Source organism: Equus asinus, chromosome 3 (assembly GCF_041296235.1).
Source record: "Equus asinus isolate D_3611 breed Donkey chromosome 3, EquAss-T2T_v2, whole genome shotgun sequence".
NCBI classification, from domain to species: domain Eukaryota; kingdom Metazoa; phylum Chordata; class Mammalia; order Perissodactyla; family Equidae; genus Equus; species Equus asinus.
The window spans coordinates 65,377,109-65,396,324 of NC_091792.1; the positions used below are offsets into that span (position 1 = coordinate 65,377,109).

The 19,216-nt window shown below is 48.2% G+C and overlaps 1 protein-coding gene across 2 annotated transcripts in view; it reads right to left on the reverse strand.

Annotated features, from left to right (window-relative positions):
* DPYSL2 (dihydropyrimidinase like 2) overlaps positions 1-19,216 on the reverse strand; it is a 129,661-nt gene that overhangs the window by 48,157 nt on the left and 62,288 nt on the right. For both annotated transcript variants that reach the window (XM_044766853.2, XM_044766854.2), the window contains exon 3: positions 17,472-17,656. In XM_044766853.2, the coding sequence (XP_044622788.2) occupies positions 17,472-17,656 (185 nt within the window). The remainder of the gene's footprint in view (positions 1-17,471; positions 17,657-19,216) is intronic.

The window sequence follows — 19,216 nt, forward strand, 5'->3', positions numbered from 1 at the left end:
AAAAAGACCTCCATTCAGTCAAAACAAACTGTTCTCAGGGAGGGGTGGTTACAGATTCTCACTCAGGGCCCTTCTCTTCCTCCTTCCACATGATGCTGAAGAGCTCAGCCACCTGAGACATCTCAGCCAAGGATGACTTGAAGTTGTGAACTTAAACGGTGGAGGGTGGCAACCACAGTCAGGTGCACTAACAGCTCTAAGAAGTGAGAGAGGACAGGAAGGGAGGAGGCCGGAAAATGATGAAATGGAGACAAATATTCCCAATAGCCAGAGACCATTTGAGGAAGTTGTTAAAAACCCAACACTTTGAAGGTAAGCATAGTGCTATAACATAGCTTCACAATAATAACATGAGTCACCAAGGAAGGCTTAAATTATGTTCCATTCCCTTCACTTAGAAGGAAATAGGCACTACCCTTAAAGAGGTATTTTTCATCAAAATAGTAAAAAGTGCTTTTGTTTTAAAGGGTAAATTTTTCAGGAGAGGATGGAAGGGGCCTTTCAGGAAGGAAGGGACTTAAAACATTCATCATGTGCCAGGTACATACTCAATACTCTGGATACTCTGTCAAATTTAAGCCGCAGAGTAACCTTGAAACATCGTATTACAGATCAGAAAACTGTGGCTCAGAAGCATCGTATGATTCAGCAATTCCACCTCTGCGTGTCTGTCCAACAGAATTGAAAGCAAGGACTCAAACAGATATTTGTACACCCCTGTTCACAGCAGCACGATTCACAACGGCCAAAAGTGTCCATTCACAGGTGAGTAGATTTAAAAATGTGGTATGTAGATACAATGAATATGATTCAGCCTTAAAAAGGAATGAAATTCTGACACACGCTGCAACATGGACGAACTTGGAAGACATTACGCTAAGTGAAAGGAGTCAGTGATGAAAGGACAGATACTGTATGATTCTACTGATCTGACGTCCCTAAAATAGTCAAAGCCATAGAGACAGAAGGTAGAACGGTGGTTGCCAGGGGCTGGGGGGAGAGCAGATATGGAGAGCTGTTGTTTAATGGGGAGAGTTTTAGTTTGGGAAGATGAAAAAGCTCTGGAGATGGACAGGGGTGATGGTTGAACAACAATGTGAACATACTTAATGCCACTAAACAGTACACTTAAAAATGGTTAAGAAGGGGGCTGGCCCCATGGCCGAGTGGTTAAGTTTGTGCGCTCCACTGCAGGCGGCCCAGTGTTTCGGTGGTTCGAATCCTAGGCGCGGACATGGCACTACTCATCAAACCACGCTGAGGCAGCGTCCCACATGCCACAACTAGAAAGACCCACAACAAAGAATATACAACTATGTACCGGGGGCTTTGGGGAGAAAAAGGAAAACAATAAAATCTTTAAAAAAAAAAAATGGTTAAGAAGGTAAATTTTAGTTTATGTATATATTATCACAATTTAAAAAAATAAAGAGGAAGGAAGGAAAGAAAAGAACGAAAACTGTGACTCAGAGAAATGAAAAATACTTGCCCAGCTGGTGTGCGGTAAAGATAGGACCAACCATGTATGGCCAAATCCAGCCCAAGGCCCCTTCCCGCCACAGCACAGCCCTGGCACACCCCCTGCCCCTAGGGCACACTCCTGCGATGGTCCTTGCACAACAAAGGCTTCACTTCAACGCCCTGCTCCTGCCCTCCAGGAACTGACTCCCTCGAAAAGAAGGTTCCTCCCCAACAGCCTGCATATTCTTTGCGAACAGGGGCCATATCTGCACTTCTAATGCCTACATTGGTACCTACCACGTGGCCTAATAAACATCAGCTGAGAGGATGAATGGCTGGATGAATGAACAGGGTTTCTTAGCTGTGGAAACCACAGAGATAACTAAATTTGCTTACACAGAGCAATGGCTATGATGACACTGGGAAATTGACCACATCCTTTCTTCTCGTTATCACCCGCCATCAGCCCACAACAATGCAGCCTCCCCCACCTGGCACAATATGTATTCTCAGTTCTAGTAGGCGCTCAGCACTGTTAGATCAGAAACATGTGGAAAGCAAGGATGGCGTCACCCTCAAATCCAGCGCATGTCCTGAAACCACGCTTCATGCCTGATGGCCCCTGATGATAGACACTCAGCAACATGCCAAGCAGGATCAGTACTGGCCACGGAGAAAGACAACCAGGGCTTCAGTCCCCATTCGGTTTCATATTAGCTGGGTGGCCTTGGGCAAGTCCTTAACCTTTCAATTCTGCAGTTTCCTTATGGGAAGTGGGGGATATTTCCTGCTCTATCTATCTTACAGAGTGAGAGCGAGGGTCCTAGGAGAGGGCAGCTGTGAGTAAAGGGGCCTGTAACTACAAATGCAGAATGTAACTAGTCAGTACTCTCACCTATGGAGAGGGAGCATGGCCATCGGAGGCAAGAATGGACTGGCCTGGGAGATCACCAGTACTCAGCCAAGAAGGCCCAGGCCTGGCGAGCTACAGAAAGTGTGCCTAGAAGAGGTACACTTAACTACAGGGCCTCTGCCAAGTTCCCTCCCTGGCACAGGACCATTAACCTGCCCACCCCACCATAAAGCAGAATGAAAGATGGTCAAAAAAAGGCAGCAAAACAGAACTCACTCTGGGCCCCACGGTGAGAGGGGAGCAAATCCAGAGGGGCCAGAGGCGGCCATTCCAGCCAGCCAGGAACAGGGAACCCCAGGGAGAGGGCTCCAGGGGCTGTCCGGTGGGAGAGCTGAGAGTCCTGCTTTTCTGGGGTGTCCTTGATTTCAATTATTCTTTCTCATCTCTATGAACATCCTTGTACATTTCACATCAGATGTCCCCTTGCAGGGTCAGGAAAACATACTCAAAGCCTAGTTCTCACATCACAGGTCAAGACAAGTTTGACTAAGAGTCAGTGAAGGAGTGGACTGGCCTTAAAATAAAGCCTAAAATGAAAATCACAATGAGATACCACCTCACACCCCCAGGGATGGCTGTAATCAAAATAACAGACAATAACAAGTGTTGACAAGGATGTAGAAAAAATGGACCCCACTGCTGGTGGGGATGAAAAATGGTGCAGCCTCTACAGAACAGAGTACGGCAGGTCCTCAAAATGTTAAAGATAGAGTTACCAAATGACCCAGCAATTCCATTCCTGGATATATACCCAAGAGAAATGAAAACATACATCCACACAAAAACTTGTCCAGAATGATCATTCATTGGTAAAAGCCAAAAAGTAGACACAACCCAAATGCCATTAACTGACCAATGGATAAGTAAAATGTAGTACATCCATACAACATATTATTCAGCCATAAAAAGGAATGAAGTATTGACGCACACTACAACATGCATGAGCCTTGAAAACATTATGCCCGGCAAAAGCAGACAGACACAAAAAGCCATATATTGTATGAGTCCATTTATCTGAAATGTCCAGAATAGACAAACCTATAGAGGCAGAAAGTAGATTAGTGTTTGGCATGGGCTGGCAACTTGGGAGTAGCTGCTAACTGGTATGAAGCTTCTTTTTGGGGTAGTAAGAAGGTTCTGAAATTAGACAGTAGTGATAGTTGCAGAATTCTGTGAATATACTAAAAACCCACTGAATTGTACACTTTAGAAGAATGAATTTTATGGTATATAAATGACATATACATTTTTAAAGAGTCTATATAGTTTGTATAAGCCAACACATAAACACGTGCACGTACATAATGAATGAATGAGGGAACGAAGCCTCAGCTGAGAATACCCTATTACTCAGCATCTTTTCTTGATGAAATTCCTAAGAACAAGCAAGAAGAGGCTGTTTTTTGCAAACTGACTTAAAGACAGAGAATGAGAGAAAGAAAGGGCTGAGCCAATACGGGAAGAGGGAAAACAATCAGGAAATAACATTTCCTGGCACAATCATGGATGGAAAACCTATCGGTCGCTAGAGGCCACCTTTACTGGCAAGGAGACAATGGAAAAGGGGCTTTATGTCAGAGAAGCAGAAATGCTGCATAGAACGTGGTTTCTGGATCATCCGACTCTCTCACAACTAAGACATAAAAGTCAAATGTCCATTTGCACAAGCCAAAGAAACCAGAGAATACGGTTGAGTTAAGAACTTTCCATGCCCCTACATAGAAGAACCTATTTCTTTTTATTTATCAGCTTTTCCAGTCTGTCTTCATGAAGAGGCCTTCCCATTTAATGAAAACTCACATTTCACCACAAAGAAGGATGACATCATCTTCTTCAGCTATTCTCTGGAAGGTAAGCTTTTTCTCAACGATGAGTTTTTGCACAGTGGAAAAGCTTCTGTTTGCATCACCAGCACTCACTGTGGGCAGTGAGCTGAAATGCACATAAGCACACTAGTACGGATAGGAAGGTGCATTATGGGAGAAAGGGCACAGAAGTGGCCTCAGTCCTGCCCCCAAGGTCACACCAGCCCCTGGGCATTAGTTTCTCCACTGCAAAATGAGGAGATTGCAATAAACAATCTCCAAACGTGAGACACAGCCTCACCTGGGGCCCAGTCAGGCAAACAGCCACCCCCAGTAATACAGATTTTGGTGCTGAAGCTTTACCTACCCTTCAAGTCGACCTTTATTTAAAAGCACCTTTTCCTATAATATAAAGATAGAAAATGATCAGCTATCTTGAATCTCCTGCTATGCAGAATATAAAATTCAGCAAACGAATCTTCCTTTTCCAAAGTAAGATGGAAAATACGTTTTTATGGGGCTGGGGGAGAAAACTCTCCAATAAACAGCTGAAAGCCTTCAGCAAGAAAAGAAATTCAGGCGATGGTGAGGACGGGCCACCGTAACATCAAATAAAAGGCCATTCCAGAGCCATGCTGACCATTTAATTGACTCCTGATGAAAGAAGAAGAAGAAAAAAGATGGATGATGAAATGAGAGGGTTGCTGAAGTCTATCACCAAAAATAAATTTACCCCTGGGGCTGGCCGTGCGCTGCTTCCACAGCCCAGGGTTCGTGGGTTTGGATCCTGGGCGCAGACCTACACACAAAATCAAGCCATGCTGTGGCAGCATCTCACATACAAGATAGAGGAAGATTGGGGCCGGCCCAGTGGCACAGTGGTTAAGTTCACACGTTCCACTTCAGTGGCCTGGGGTTCGCCAGTTCAGATTCCGGGTGTGGACATGGCACCACTTGGCAAGCCATGCTGTGACAGGCGTCCCACATATTAAGCAGAGGAAGATGGGCATGGATGTTAGCTCAGGACCAATCTTCCTCAGCCCAAAAAAGAGGATTGGCAGCAGATGTTATGTCAGGGCTAATCTTCCTCAAAAAAAACAAAGATAGAGAAAGACTGGAGTGATGTTAGCTCAGGGATAATCCTCCTCAAGCAAAAAGAGGAAGATTGGCAATAAATGTTAGCTCAGGGCCAATCTTCCTCACCAAAAATAAATACATAAATAAATTTACCCCTTCAAACGTCCCAGTATCCAGGTGTCATGATAGAAAGGTATCAGGAGCAAAACTGGTCTGGAGCGCCTGCTCCTCCCTCCTTCGCAGCCTACCCGAGGCCCGTCGCACCCACCATCTCACCGAATCCTCACGGCCACCCTATTAGGCGAGACAAGCTGTTCCAGGCCCTTCTGACAATTGATAAAACCAAGACAGAGATGTGGGGCAACTGGTCTGAGCTAATACGTAGCAGAGTCAAGAACAGAATTAAGGTCTCCTGATTCCCAGCTCCATGAAGTTGTCGTCAAGAAGTGCAGGCCTCAAATTCTTTCCATTACACCTCATGCTGCTCCTTGGATTATCTCCATGAAGGAGAAAACAATGTGCAGAACAGCAATCCCAATGCTGAGAAATCGTTTGCTTTTCCTCCCTTGTCCCTGCTCCTCCTCAAAAAATGGCATCTGCCTCAGGTGTCTCCCAGCCAGACTGGCGAAGAGCTGAGCCTAATGAACCTCACAGGGGCCACGCCAAAGTGCTTCAGAGGGATGAGGAAAGATGAGACCCAGGCAAGGGCAAGAAGACCCGTGAAGCAGCTTGTGTGACGGAACTCAGCACACTCTGGCCCTGCATGGAAAAGGGCCCCTGGCCTCCCAGAAGAGGATTAAGCTCAGCGGATGAATGCATGGCATCAGTTACTCCTCCCCATTGCCCTCCAAATCCCGGCTGTGATGCAGGGGGAAATCTAGGTCATCAATCCCGTGCTGCTGTTGGGAGACCAGAGATGCTCAACACACCATCTTGGTGAGCATCTGCCCCTACTGGGCACAGCCTCCTGTTTAGTGAGAGACGTTTGCTTTCTGATCACTTTCTCCCTTTATATGACAGAAAAAATACTTTTAAATAAAAGTTGGATGGAAGAGCAAGATAAAGCTTGAACACCAAAATCTTTCTGTTTTTGGGGGATGGATATTAGCTCCACGCCTGACTGCAAACTCCAGGTGGGGGCCGCATCTGGGATGTTTGCAAAGCACCTGGCACAAGCTGGGCACAGAGCAGCATTCACGAGCACACTTTTTCATTGTCAAAAAGCACAGAGTACTCCTTTATTCTGTGGTCTGTGAGTACCGTTAGCCCGGAGGCTTGGATCAGAATCCCAGGCCCGACACTGGCAAGCTCCGTGGCTTCTCTGGGCTTCCCATTTCCTCATTTATGGCAAGAGGATAAGCCCACCTCTCTTCAGGTTGATAAGGATTAGAAATGGTGTGTACAGGGCTTGTGTGGCACAGAGCCCCAGTAAATGATATCCGCTACCTACTCCCTCCAAATTACCATCTTGTGTGCAACAGACGGCGTCATGCAGCTCCTCCCTACGATGCCTTGCAGGTCAGTGGAAGGATCCAGAAAGCAGCCACTGGGTCATTCCCTTTCAGAGCTCATCAGAGAACAAGAGAAGTGAACGCAAGCCCCTTAGAGGAAGAGCGACAGACATCTAAATGTACCTGAGACAGCCCCAGTTTACGTTATTGTCCTGGGGTAACAATTAGTGGCACCCCCTTTCACTCTTAAAAGTACACCCATTTGGACAATGACTTAAATGCCCATCCTACCTACAGGGCTGAAGCCCGCAACTAATTATGTAAAATGACGCTTAAAACACACCACCAATACCATGCCTGAGCTGCTGTACTCTGTCAGGTTTGCATTTAAAACTCTGAAGCAAAAATTGCATTTCCTCTGAGACACGAAGTCCACCGCCTTCTCCTGGGCTGAGAGTGGCCCCAACATATCTATCAACCCCTCAAGGCATCATTTTCTAACTAGACTCTCTTCTTGCCTTAACTACATATCTGTTCTGCCTGCTTTTTTATCCCTCATGATTTGTGCAGCTTATAACCAAGGCAAAAAAAGCACACAAATAACAATCATAAGGACTCCCAGCTGAAGGAAAGGAGCATGAGACGTGCATGTCGAAGAAAAGGCAGCTGTTTGTCTGTCAGAACTGGTCAATCCTGGGTCAGGGACCGGCGCTTTCATCTCCGAGGGGTCCAAGGCAGTCCCTTCATTTGATGCCACGAAAGAGGAATGAGTCACTCACCCCACCCGCCCAGGGAGGAGCGAGCTCCCAATGCTGCCAGGACTCTCCCGCCACACTGCTTTGAATGTTAGGCTCCATATGACTAAATGCTTCCTTAGCCGAAACACCCACTGGGGAAGAATTTGCCACTAATGCTGCCAGAGGAATGACCCCAGGCGATGCACTGGAAGCTCGTGGAGCTGCAGGGCTGTAGGAAGGTGAATGTGAGGCAGGTTAGTGAGGAATGCAAACTGCCTAACGAGATAGTAATGAATCCACAAGAGAGACTGAGGGGTCCGGGCTTCAAGAGCACAATAACAACCAATTATAAAGTTGGCCTCATTTGAATTCCTTTTTTGGCTGAAAATTCAAATCTAGAAAGAGTTATTGACTTGAGGAGCTGTTTCCTGGTGACATTGCATCTGCAGGCCAGGGTGTGTTGTCAAGAAATTCAGGCCCCAAATTTTCCTGCCATTATTTGGAGGGGGAAAAAAAAAAGTGAAAAGTAAAATTTAGTTTTTTGGTATAAGAAGCCATTTTAAAGGGCTTCTTATACGTAGTTGTTTTTCCTGCTATGTTCAAAATAGAAACTCTATCACATGGGCTTGAAGATGAAACAAGCCTTGAACTCTCTTCCTGACCTCACCAAGTGGCAGCACAGAGAGACAACCCACCTGAAGTCAGCTGTCACATGACTGTGTCCTTAGATCAGGAGAGGCCCAGCTGACCAAAGATAGACAGATACACGGATATAGATTAGACAGATGATATATTTTTAGACAGATAACAGGTAGATAATAGATTAGATAGCTAGATATATAGACTAGATAGATGATAGATTAGATAGATAATTGACAAATGGAGATTGATTGATTCACACATGTACCAAAAGTGTCACAATAATCATTTTTAATTAGTATGGCACGAACAATCTCACTCACTTTTCACACAATGCTAAGCAATAGGAATCTATTGTCTCCATTTTATAGATGTGGAAATTCCATCTAGAAATAGATCAGACGACTGCACTCAAACAGAAAGTATTAGAAAGGGGAATTAGACTGAGATCTTCTGATCCCTGGGGCTGGCCCATCCCTGCCCTGTGGTGTTACTTGCAGTCTTGTCCTCTGAAGCAGTGAGTGAATTCCACTCAGCTGGGAGAGGGAGGCTGCGAAGGAAGACCCGAACGGTTGCCTTAAGAGTCCGTGATTCCATGTTATTACCAGGCTCTTTTGATTTTTCCCTCACAGGCTCCCCACAAAGAAGGATTCCAGTTCTGACCTATCATTAGAGGCAGATTAGGTCATAAACACTATTGATTCAACCTAAAGACAGTAGGGTTTTCTCAGGGAAACCAGCACAGCAGGTGGTCCACAGGGCTGGGGACAGCAGGTCACACTCCAGCTCCACTCTGCCTCCAGCACTCCCTCTCACCCCACCACCTGGCCCTCTTCCTGCTCCTCGCCTCTTACCCCACTTCCTCCAAGTCCTAACCAGTGCCCTATTAGGGTGTTAGCCAAGTAAAATCTTCCAGGACACCAACGACAACAACTGAAGGAGTAGGAGGCCCTTTTTGATGACGTTAGCTCAGCCTCACCCTGTTGCATAAGCTTTCAGAAGGCCCGTGGCTACAGAATCCACCCACCCCAGGTCGCGACTGCAAATCTCCCTCCCGCCACAAAGAGGACAGGATACAGCAGAGAGCCAGGGGCAAAGGGCACCTCTAGCTTTTGGAAAACCTTGGCGGACATTCGTTCAGTTTCAGCAGAAGTCCAGCTGTTGGACAAGCACGTAGGTCCATGGTTCTTAACCCTGCCCATCACCTAGAAGCTTTAAAAACTACCCCTGCGCAGGTCCACCTAAAATAATTAAGTCAGAAGATCTGCTCTCTGTATTTTGTGAAAACTCTCCCGGGGGTTCTAGCCTGCAGTCAGAGTTGGTAACTACTGCCCTGGCTCATTGCCAGATTCCCTTCCCCAGATAGTCAGCCTCGGCCAGAGACCCAACCCCCCAGCTGCATCTTCTCTATCATTAGGGGAACATTTAGTCACATTTAAAGAAAGCTGCCTCCCAAATGGGTTAACCAGAAAGAACTCTAATTTCTACTCACTATAATTCCCCTGTATCATTAACCACGGCAGCTAAGATGGACTCAAAGCAAGGAATCTGGGTAAATGGCTTCACCTAACAACAGCAGCAACTCGGAGATGAAGGCCTCAAAACCCAAAGAGACAAATAACCATTTCCCTAGAAATAGCGAGGTCTTCTCAAAGACGAAAACAGGGAAAGGAGGGGAGAGGGCCCAAATGGAGTGATTTGGGGCCAGAGGTATGGGAGTAGGTAGGAAAACGCAAATCCCTTGGCCAACGACTCCCTCAGACAGTCATTTTCCCCTTTAAAACACTGTGTACCATTAATTTTTTAAAGAAGGATAGAGTATTCATCCATTATGGGTTCCCATGAAAAGCAAAGCAAACCAATGCAAACCTAGGCAAGTAAAGCGAAAGGAGTGCACTGTCCTGGTTCCCGTCTTGAACAGGAGCAATGTCAAACAAAACCACTGAAAATGTACAGTGTGGTCAGGAGCTTTCTGAAGTGACTAAGCGGGGATGTCCCTTCTTACTAAATACCTCCTTCGCCTACAACTCAGCATGGAAGCTGTGCAGGGACCAGTCATGTTGCCATGGTTTCGAGGGAAGGTAAGCAATGGGGAAGGCAGACATGGAACAGCGCACTTCCTCAAGCCCTAGGATTCCCCAGAGGCAGAGGGGCTGCCAAGACGGGAAGGACAGGGAGAGAGGCGGGGAGGGTCAGGGCTCTCCCACAGCCCACCTTTCCAGCCAGAGCAGCCCTGCTCACATCAGGCTTCTCTGGCAGGTAGGGGGTCCCGTGGAAGATTTCACATGAGAAAAGGGTGGCCCCAGAACAACGACGTCAAAGCTATCAAGAGCAGAGGAGCAATGGGGTCGAGGCTTTGGTCCAGACTCATCCAGCTGCTTATCGGGCAGCCAGCACTGGCAGCTTCCATGTACACTGGGGGCCACAGAAAAACTGACAGGGCTTGGGGCCAGCCTGGTGGCGCAGTGGTTAAGTGCACACATTCCACTTCTCGGCAGCCTGGGGTTCACTGATTCGGATCCAGGGTGCGGACACAGCACTGCTTGGCAAAAGCCATGCTGTGGCAGGCATCCCACGTATAAAATAGAGGAAGTTGGGCATGGATGTTAGCTCAGGGCCAGTCTTCCCCAGCAAAAAGAGGAAGATTGGCAGTAGTTAGCTCAGGGCTAATCTTCTTAAAAAAAAAAAAAAAACCCTGACAGGGCCTGATCCATGCACTCCAGAAGTCTTTGCCCAGCTCACTCAGCCAGGACACAGAACTAGGGTTTCTTTGGACACATGTGTGTCATGCAGGCTCTTATCTAGCCCCAGGGAACCCTGAACCCACAGGAGGCTGACCACTGAAAGCCTGTCCCTCACATCCAAAGGCTAGAAAGTCCTTGTTGGAGCCCAGCATTTCCACTTGCCCATCACTACTCCTGGCTCAAGCTGTCACTCTCAGCCACAGGACTGACAGGAAGTTCCCAACAGTTTGAACATCCCACTCCTATGGAAAGTCACAGATGCTCTGGAAGCATCGATTACTGAGACTCTCCCAGCTCTGCACACAACACCCATAGGCAGAGTCAGAACTGAATCGGGGAAGATGCAGATGCCTTCTGAAGAGAAGAAGGCCCACCCTCTTCGAGGGCTGGGGTGATGTCCAAACCATAACTGCCAGCTCTCAGGGCCACGAGCCAGGCAAGAAACCCCTGGGTAGATGCGGGTAACTGCCACAACGTCCATGAAATAGGGCCTGGGGATCCAAACAGGAGTGTCCCTGCTTCTAGAAAGGCCTAGCAGACCCTAAACCCCACCAGGCCATGAGGCTGGCTGGTCGAGCCCAATCCAGTGGTCTCCTTCATGAGAAAAGCATTTAGTAAAGCATATGCGCTGGACCTTGGCGAAGTGCTGTGCTGTTTCTCAGGATGCTTCAGCTTTTGCACTCTCTTCCTCCATCCTGCTCAGCACCACATTTTAGGCGATGAGTCCAAACTGTCCCAAGGAGTGAACGGATCCTTCTGGTCCAGTCATTCGTGACCAACATCTGCACAGTGATACCTCAGCAGGCCATCCCACGGTGTTCTGCTTGCAGAAGGCACTCATGTCCTTAGGCGAAACGCGTGAGCTCGCTTATGTGGGGTCTGGGGAGACGCGAGGAGAAGCGGACAGAAAGAGCCCACGCTGACAGACCATTGGATAACGTGGCTTTCTAATCGCCAGGCCACAGGCAGATTCTGTGGCGACAACTTTGGTCCTGGACTTTGAAACTTGAGTCTGATGTGGTCGGGCTTTTTGGTAAACACTTTTTAGCCCGAGTCAAATGGATGATGCAAAGGGAATAATCAAAGTATCAGTTACAGACATTCATATTATAGTGTGTGTGTGTTCACACGTGGACTCTTCAGAAGCCGGGAGCAAACCCAAACGTCACATGGATGAAAAAATGACAAGCAGTGGATGTACCACAGTGACACTCGGAGCCACATAGCCTCAGGAAAGTCCCGCCAGCAGGGCCGTGGGAAGCCACCTTGCCTTTATCCCAGGCCTCCTGCCGCCCAGGCGGACTCCCTGGCTGGGACAAGCCCAAGGGGTTTTGGGGAATGACCACTGGGTCAGCCATGGTTCTTGGGGCCACTTCTCCACAGATCTGACCCTGTGACTCAGGGAGCAAGCTCTCTCACAGGAGGACCCACGCAGGAGCTGCTGTCCCCACCTCCTTCTGAAACAACAATCTAGACAAGGGGGCTGTCCCCATGCAAGACCTCAGGGCGACGCCGAGGATCTGGGCTTTCCCCTCCTGTCTCCTCTCCCAACTGCCGAGACAGTCGACTGGCTGACCAGTGACTCGAGGGCTGGGGCAGCAGAAACAGGGGGCTGCTGAAGAGACAGCTGCGTGGGTCGAAATGAACACAATTAACAGACATGTAAATCCTCCTCCCACCCCAGGATGCTCAGTCCTCTGACATCACACTCAGATGGAGCAGGAAACCAAGTCCCATTAGCATATCCATTCATTCATTCATTCATTCAACAGCAGGCATTAATGGAGTGCCTCAGGAGGGAAACCCTGCTGGGGGGGTGGGGAATACTAAAATGAAAGGGACACAGGGGACTTGATCAAGCTGTAACACAGGATGAATGTCATAAGGGCCACGGGATAAAAACCCATTGTTTGCTGAAGTGCAAAGAAGAGGTCACAGACGACAGTGAAGGGGGCTGAGCAGGGGCTTCAGGCCAGAGGTGGCACCTCAGCTGGGCCTCGAAGGGTACGAAGATTCTCAGAGGCAGAAAAAGAAGGGAAGGGCATTCCTGGCTGAGCTGACTACATCAGTCTGGGCAGTAGGACGGGGCCCCGTCACGGAGGGCTCTGCCACTTGGGCTGCATTCTCCAAGTGAGAGGGAGATCACCACTGTGCTGGAGAAAAAGCTGGGCTGCCAGGAGACTGTGGGCCGCAGAGGCGGGATGTCAGGGGCAGTGAGAGCCCTGAGAAGGCTGGGGCAAAAATCCAGTAGAGATGACAAAGGTCTGAATCAGTGGCAGTAAAGGAGCAGGCGCAAGAGATAAGACTGAGACAAAATGAACTCAATTCAGCACAGGGTGACTGCAGATCCAAGCCAGCATGACATGAAGGCAGCCCTCCCGGGACTGGGTTCTGGAAGAGACACAGGAGTGCGGGGGAGGACGGTGCCTCTGAATGGGGATGGCTGGATGGAGGAACCCGAGGCACATCCAGGGAGCCCCGTGTAACAGAGTGTGACAGGTCCAGAGTGGAGGAGACAAGGGCCCTTCCAGCACTGCAGCAGCGGCTTGTCTTCGCCTCTCTGTGCTCAGGCAGATCCTGATCTCTGCCTGACTGATCTCTGCCTGACGGCAGCACCCCGGAGGCGGGGAGGAAGTCCTCCTGGGCATGTGGTGCTCAGGCCTCCACACCCTCAGGGAAAGCCATGAGCTCAGGGTAGCAGAAATCAGTCAGGCTCTCTTCTCTGACCCATGCTTTCTGATCCTCGGGGATCTAGAGTCCACAGACCTGGCCTGGACTCCGGAGATCCATTCTTCCAAACAACTCCCCAGGTGCACTTTACAATCGCCAGTTAAAATGCAGATTCAGCTCAACTCTCTACTTCAATAGGTTGGGTGGGGCCCAGGAAGCTGAATTTTTAAGATGCACCCCAAGTGACAAGGGGGTTCACAGTCTGCTGACTCTGCTTGGAGAAGCCCTGTGCCCAGATGTTCAGATCAGACTCTCCTGCAGCTGGAGCCTCCTTGCTCTGGCTCTGCTGGGAAAGTAGGGATCCAGAGGGGGTCTCTACAGAGGCGGGGGTCTGCTGGCACTGAATGTGGGATGGAGTAATCATAACTACCAGATCTGCATGCTCACTACGGGCCAGCTTCTGTTCTGGGGCCTCCACACTCAATCTCAGTAACAAGTGTCCCCATTTTGTAGGTGAGACAACTGAGGCTTAAAGCAAAGGTCACATAGCTGGCAGGCGGTGGAAGCAGAGCTGCAGGTATGTGTTCCACACCTGCCCCCTGCACTGAGTCACAGGGTAAGTACTGGCCCTTCCCTTTGGCCTCATTCTTCCCCAGCTGCTTCCCAGAGACTCTGGGGTCTTAACTCTGAGGATCACAAAGCCCCCAGGAGGCCAGAAGGGTTTTCCCCAAGCAGCCACCCTGCCACCTCTATGACCCCTCGGCCGCTCTGGATGCCGTCTGCACGATGCGTCTGGAGCCACTGCCCACCCAGCACTGGACAGAAAGGGCAAAGGGCGTTCCCTCTGCCCTGCGCTGGGTGCCCCACACAAAGATCTCATTGTACATCCCTCAATGGGCAGCTCTGTCTGACGGCAATAATATTATTTTCTGCTGCTGCTGTGTCACCCCCATTTTTAGACTGGGAATATTCGGCTATATTTTCCTCTGCAGCCAGTGCCACTTCAGATAGAAATGAAGCCTCCAGGTTCCATGACCTGGGAAACACACAGCAGGGGACAGGTGAAGACTCGCCTGCAGGGCAGGCGACCTGGCCTGGAGAAGCTCAGAAAGACGGGAGGACGGGGGTGCGGGCGGCGTAGCAATTTACTTCAACGGCTTGTTTCTGCAAGTTTTCACTTGAATCTCTTCAGAGCACCCAAAGCATTTATTTCTGGCCTTGATACCCATTAAAGAAGCTACAATCTCACTGGAGCGGGTTGTAGGTACCAACGAAGTCGCCTGAAGCTAGCTATTCCTCTTTGCAAGGCTCCTCCTCTGTAAAGCATGCCCCAGACGCTCACTCACTTGAAGCCATGCAGGATGTACGAGCAGCAAGCGGGAAAAACATCCCGATTTCCTCCTCTGTGTTATCACCACTGTCTCCTGAGGGGAGGGCAGGCTAGTGGGAATTCTATAGAGGCCAGTAGCCACGGCGGTTATTTGCAAGAGTAGTTAATATTTTTCTCAGGCCATGAAAGTATGGGAATTTGGGGGTGTGACAACTCTGACCACATCCCCATCACCTCTGATTGCTTTCACTCTCTGGGGGTTTGTTCATTAAATCCTCTGACTCTAACCCAACCGAGTGCATCAGAGACCCCGCATTAACACTCAGTCGCATTCTGCCCAACTGAGCAGGGCTGGTGGTCTGCCTTCTCACTTCTGCCTCATTCTGCTCTGCCACAAGGCTCTGCTGACTATTCCGGGCCCCCTGGGCCAGGTGCAGGACTTGTTGAGACGTCTCTTGTCCCCGTACAGAAGGAACCACCTGGAATGAAGAGAAAGAAGCCCATGGCCAAAGAGAAAGTCAGGGCATCAGCAAGAAGGAAGGGATGTGCCCACATGGAGAAGGGGAAGCAGAAAAGGGATGGAAGCAGAGCAGGGATCAAAGAATGGGTCAGGTGTGAGGAATACCCAAGAGGAGAAATCAGACGACAGGGTCTTTCAAGTAAGTCTGAGAGAAAACAGGCCCTTTGTGGATCTGCTGAGCAAAGTCCATTGGTTAGAGGCAGACTCTGGCTCTGAGCTCAGTGAACTAGCACCTGTGGGATCTGGAGAGGACATCCAGGATCATCCAGTGCCCCTCCTTCCCTGTGCAGATGAGCAGCCCAAAGAAGTGAAGACACTTGCCCGAGGTCACACAGCAAGTCAGTGTTGAAGGGAGACCAGAACTCCAGATGCCTGGTTGGGGCGTTTCCACTACAGAGGGCTCCCACCCAGCAATTCCTCCAACAACAGACATCACTGACCACTCCTTCGGGAAATATTACTTGTGGATTATTAATACTCTGTGACCAATGCATGGGTCTATAGGGCCCTCACACAAATGCCAAACTGAGGCAGATTATAACCTTGACTTGGCCTTCCAGGCTGACACCCAAACGGTCTGTGCGGCTCCACAGCCAGCCCTGGAGGCGGGCCAGAAATGCCCACTGGTGCCAAGTGAGGCCTGACAGAGACTACTGACAAAATGGCGGGCTTCTCCATGTGGTGAGAGTCCCGAGGTGCGTGTGGAGGCCCTCCTTGGGAAGGGCACCCATTAGATTAGAAGGTGATATGTGCAGCAAGAACGAGGCAGTGAGGCCTAAACCTGGAGGCTCTGTCTGGGCAGCGATGAGGATGCTGAAACAGAAGAGAGCGGTCCCTGATCCTCCAGGACCGAGAGAAGACCAGAAGCTGAGAGTGTGACTTAAAACACAGGGAGCCCACACTAGGAGGGGATGGCAGGGCAAGGTTCTCCTAGATGGTAGGACAGAAAATAGGAAGCTTAGAGCAGACACCCAAGTTACAGTTAAAAAGACCAACATTCGGAAAAATAACCAGTAAGCTAGTTTCTCTAAAGCATAAATAGATAAGTTCTTTCTACTGTGACCCTCTTTTGAACTGAACTGTAAGCTTTTATGACAGACTGTAGATTGACTTTCACTCTTGGATAAAAATCGTATTATTTTTTTTAAACATGTGTCTGATGGGCCAGTGTGCAACTTGCCTCCCCCCTCAAAAACAAAATGATATTTGTCAAAGGGACAATCAATGGGCACACTGGAAACTGACCATTCACAAGCAACGTGTGCTATGACCCCAGGAGGCAGACTTTAGATTTGGCTGAAGGAAAAGCACAAATCCTTCGGAGCAGCACATAAAGGGCATCTGGCTGGTGGTGGAGGCAATTTTCATAGCTAAATGGCAATTAACAATATCTGTGGGGGCTGGCTCTGTGGCTGAGTGGTTAAGTTCATGCGCTCCACTGCGGCGGCCCAGGGTTCGGATCCTGGGCGCGGACATGGCACCGCTCGTCAGGCCACGTTGAGGCGGCATCCCACATCCTACAACTAGAAGGACCTGCAACTAAGATATACAGCTGTGTACAGGCGGGGTTTGGGGAGACAAAGCAGGAAAAAAAAAAAAAAAACACCAATATGTGTGGGTCCTTCTCCAAGCAGGACTGCCCAATCCATTTATGTCAAAGCAAGCCAGGAAGCATCCCCCGCATTTGACTTCCTATCATTTGCCGCACTCCACTCTCATTCCACGATGCACCCTCAGGAATTCTTTAAAAATCAAAATCAAGTACTTACGAGCAAAGGCTCAACATTAATAGCTTTGAAGATTACTCCAAATGCTGTTTTCAAAGTAACCACAATCAAATCACATTTTCGGGTTAAGGAAGACAAAAGCTCTCAAGCAGAAAAAGAAAGAAGCCACTCCTTTTATCCAGCCCAAGTTCTCCAGAAGCAAATTCTCAAGTTCAACTGGAAAACTCAGAGTCGGACAGAAAATGAGGAGAAGGAGACGAGACAAAGGCTGGCCCACCCCAGCCCCTTATGTGGTAGATCAGCCCACTGCCACTTCAGCAGCTTCGAGAAGGAAAGAATCCAACAGCACAGACCCGTGTTCCCAAGCACTAAGATGATCACGTTTAAGCTGTCTTACTGATCATGGTGGTCCCCCCAGCCAGGGCTGCCTTGGTGCCTTGAAAGAAGTCATCGGCGGAGGTCATTCCCTGGTCAGGCATCTGGAAGCGGGTATGGACGTCAATCCCTCCAGGGATCACCATCCTGGAATGGGCTTCGATGGTTTTCACTCCTCCTGGTACAATCAGGTTTTCTCCTATTTGCCTAAATAAACAGGGTGGGTGATAATGGTTGTAAATGAAACATCCTTGAATCAAATGGAATCTGACAGACACTTTCACCAAGCTAAAAACTCTCCTTCCCTACATTCCGCAGACTTGCTGTCATTCATAGGTGTGCTCCCTGCCCCCTACCCCCATCTAAGAGGCAACGCAGAGCATACTAGACAACAAAATTTAAATAAAGCCTCAGAGGCTCTGATCAAAGAGGTTTATCTACCAGAAAACCCCTAAGATCAAATGATAACAAGGCCCCAGGATATTTACACAAAATGCCTACACTTTCTCCATAACATCTATCTTTCCAATACAGAGAAAACAGATGGAAGAGTCGCGGTAGAACAAAACAAAGCAGCAATAATAATAATAACAGAACACTAAGATTGAAACTATAAATTTGGAAGTAGGTGATCAGCAACTCAAATAATAAAAGCAGAAAAATTAATACTTATTATGTTGGGGGATATGGATTCATTTCCAATTTTTTAAAAATATCTTTGCTACATCTTTCTACCAGTTTTTTTTTCCAAAGGAAAAAGTAATCAAGGAGGGGTTGATAAAGTTCTAAAACAAATTAGTGACGACTAAAAATAGCACACAGTCTTGCTCACTTCTAGGCCAGTGTCTTTCCGCTGGACCAGATCATGCTGCCTTCTAATTGGGGGAAAATGGAACATGAAAGTCATGGTATTTGAGAGCCTGGAGCCGAGACTGTCACAAGCAAACACACATGGAGAAAACATTAAATGTGGAAACGTTAAAACCTATTTTAGGTTCATAAATCAGGGTGTGAGTTTCCAGGCAACCAACACATCCACCCAGGTTTTCCACTCCTCTGACTGGCTTGCTGCTCACACTTGATGAATGCTGCTTATTTAAAAGATGTCATTTGCTGCAGTGTTTGTCTTTAAACAGATGTGCTCTTTCTCCAGAGCCCTGTGAGCTGTCCCAGTCAGAAGGGCACGAGAACACTGGTATGTACTCAGCTCACTTAACCCTCTAGCACCCAAAAATACCCTAATTCAGTAACTGCTCTGTTGTCTCTCCTTTGTAACACAATATACAATAAACAGAAGAGCAGTCTTATTTGTGTTTGTTACCACTTGAAGAGTGAAACCTAAAATTCTCTGGGGGTGAGGCAGTAATTTGTCTATGTTACTTGGTAATTAATTGGTGTCCTCTGGCCCCAACAACTTGGATTCTTGATTAAGAAAGCAGATGTGCTATGTTGATAGAAGAAGCTGCATTCCACGTTCCTGTCCTTCAACTGGGCAATCCATCCCAAACAACCACATTCTGGGAAAACCTTTAATATATTCAATAGACCACAAAACAAGTATTTGAGCTGACAACCAGAAGATATTGTGTCACCTGGGTTAAAAATAGTAAATTATATAACACCTAAGGAAATGGGTAGGCATTTAATTATGACTTTGCATTTAATTTGAGACTTTCAAATCTGGGTTTTCAAATTCACTAATTATCACCAATCAAAACGGACTTAGATCCTAAGTTAGCCACTCTCTGAAGTCACTAAAGCTTGACA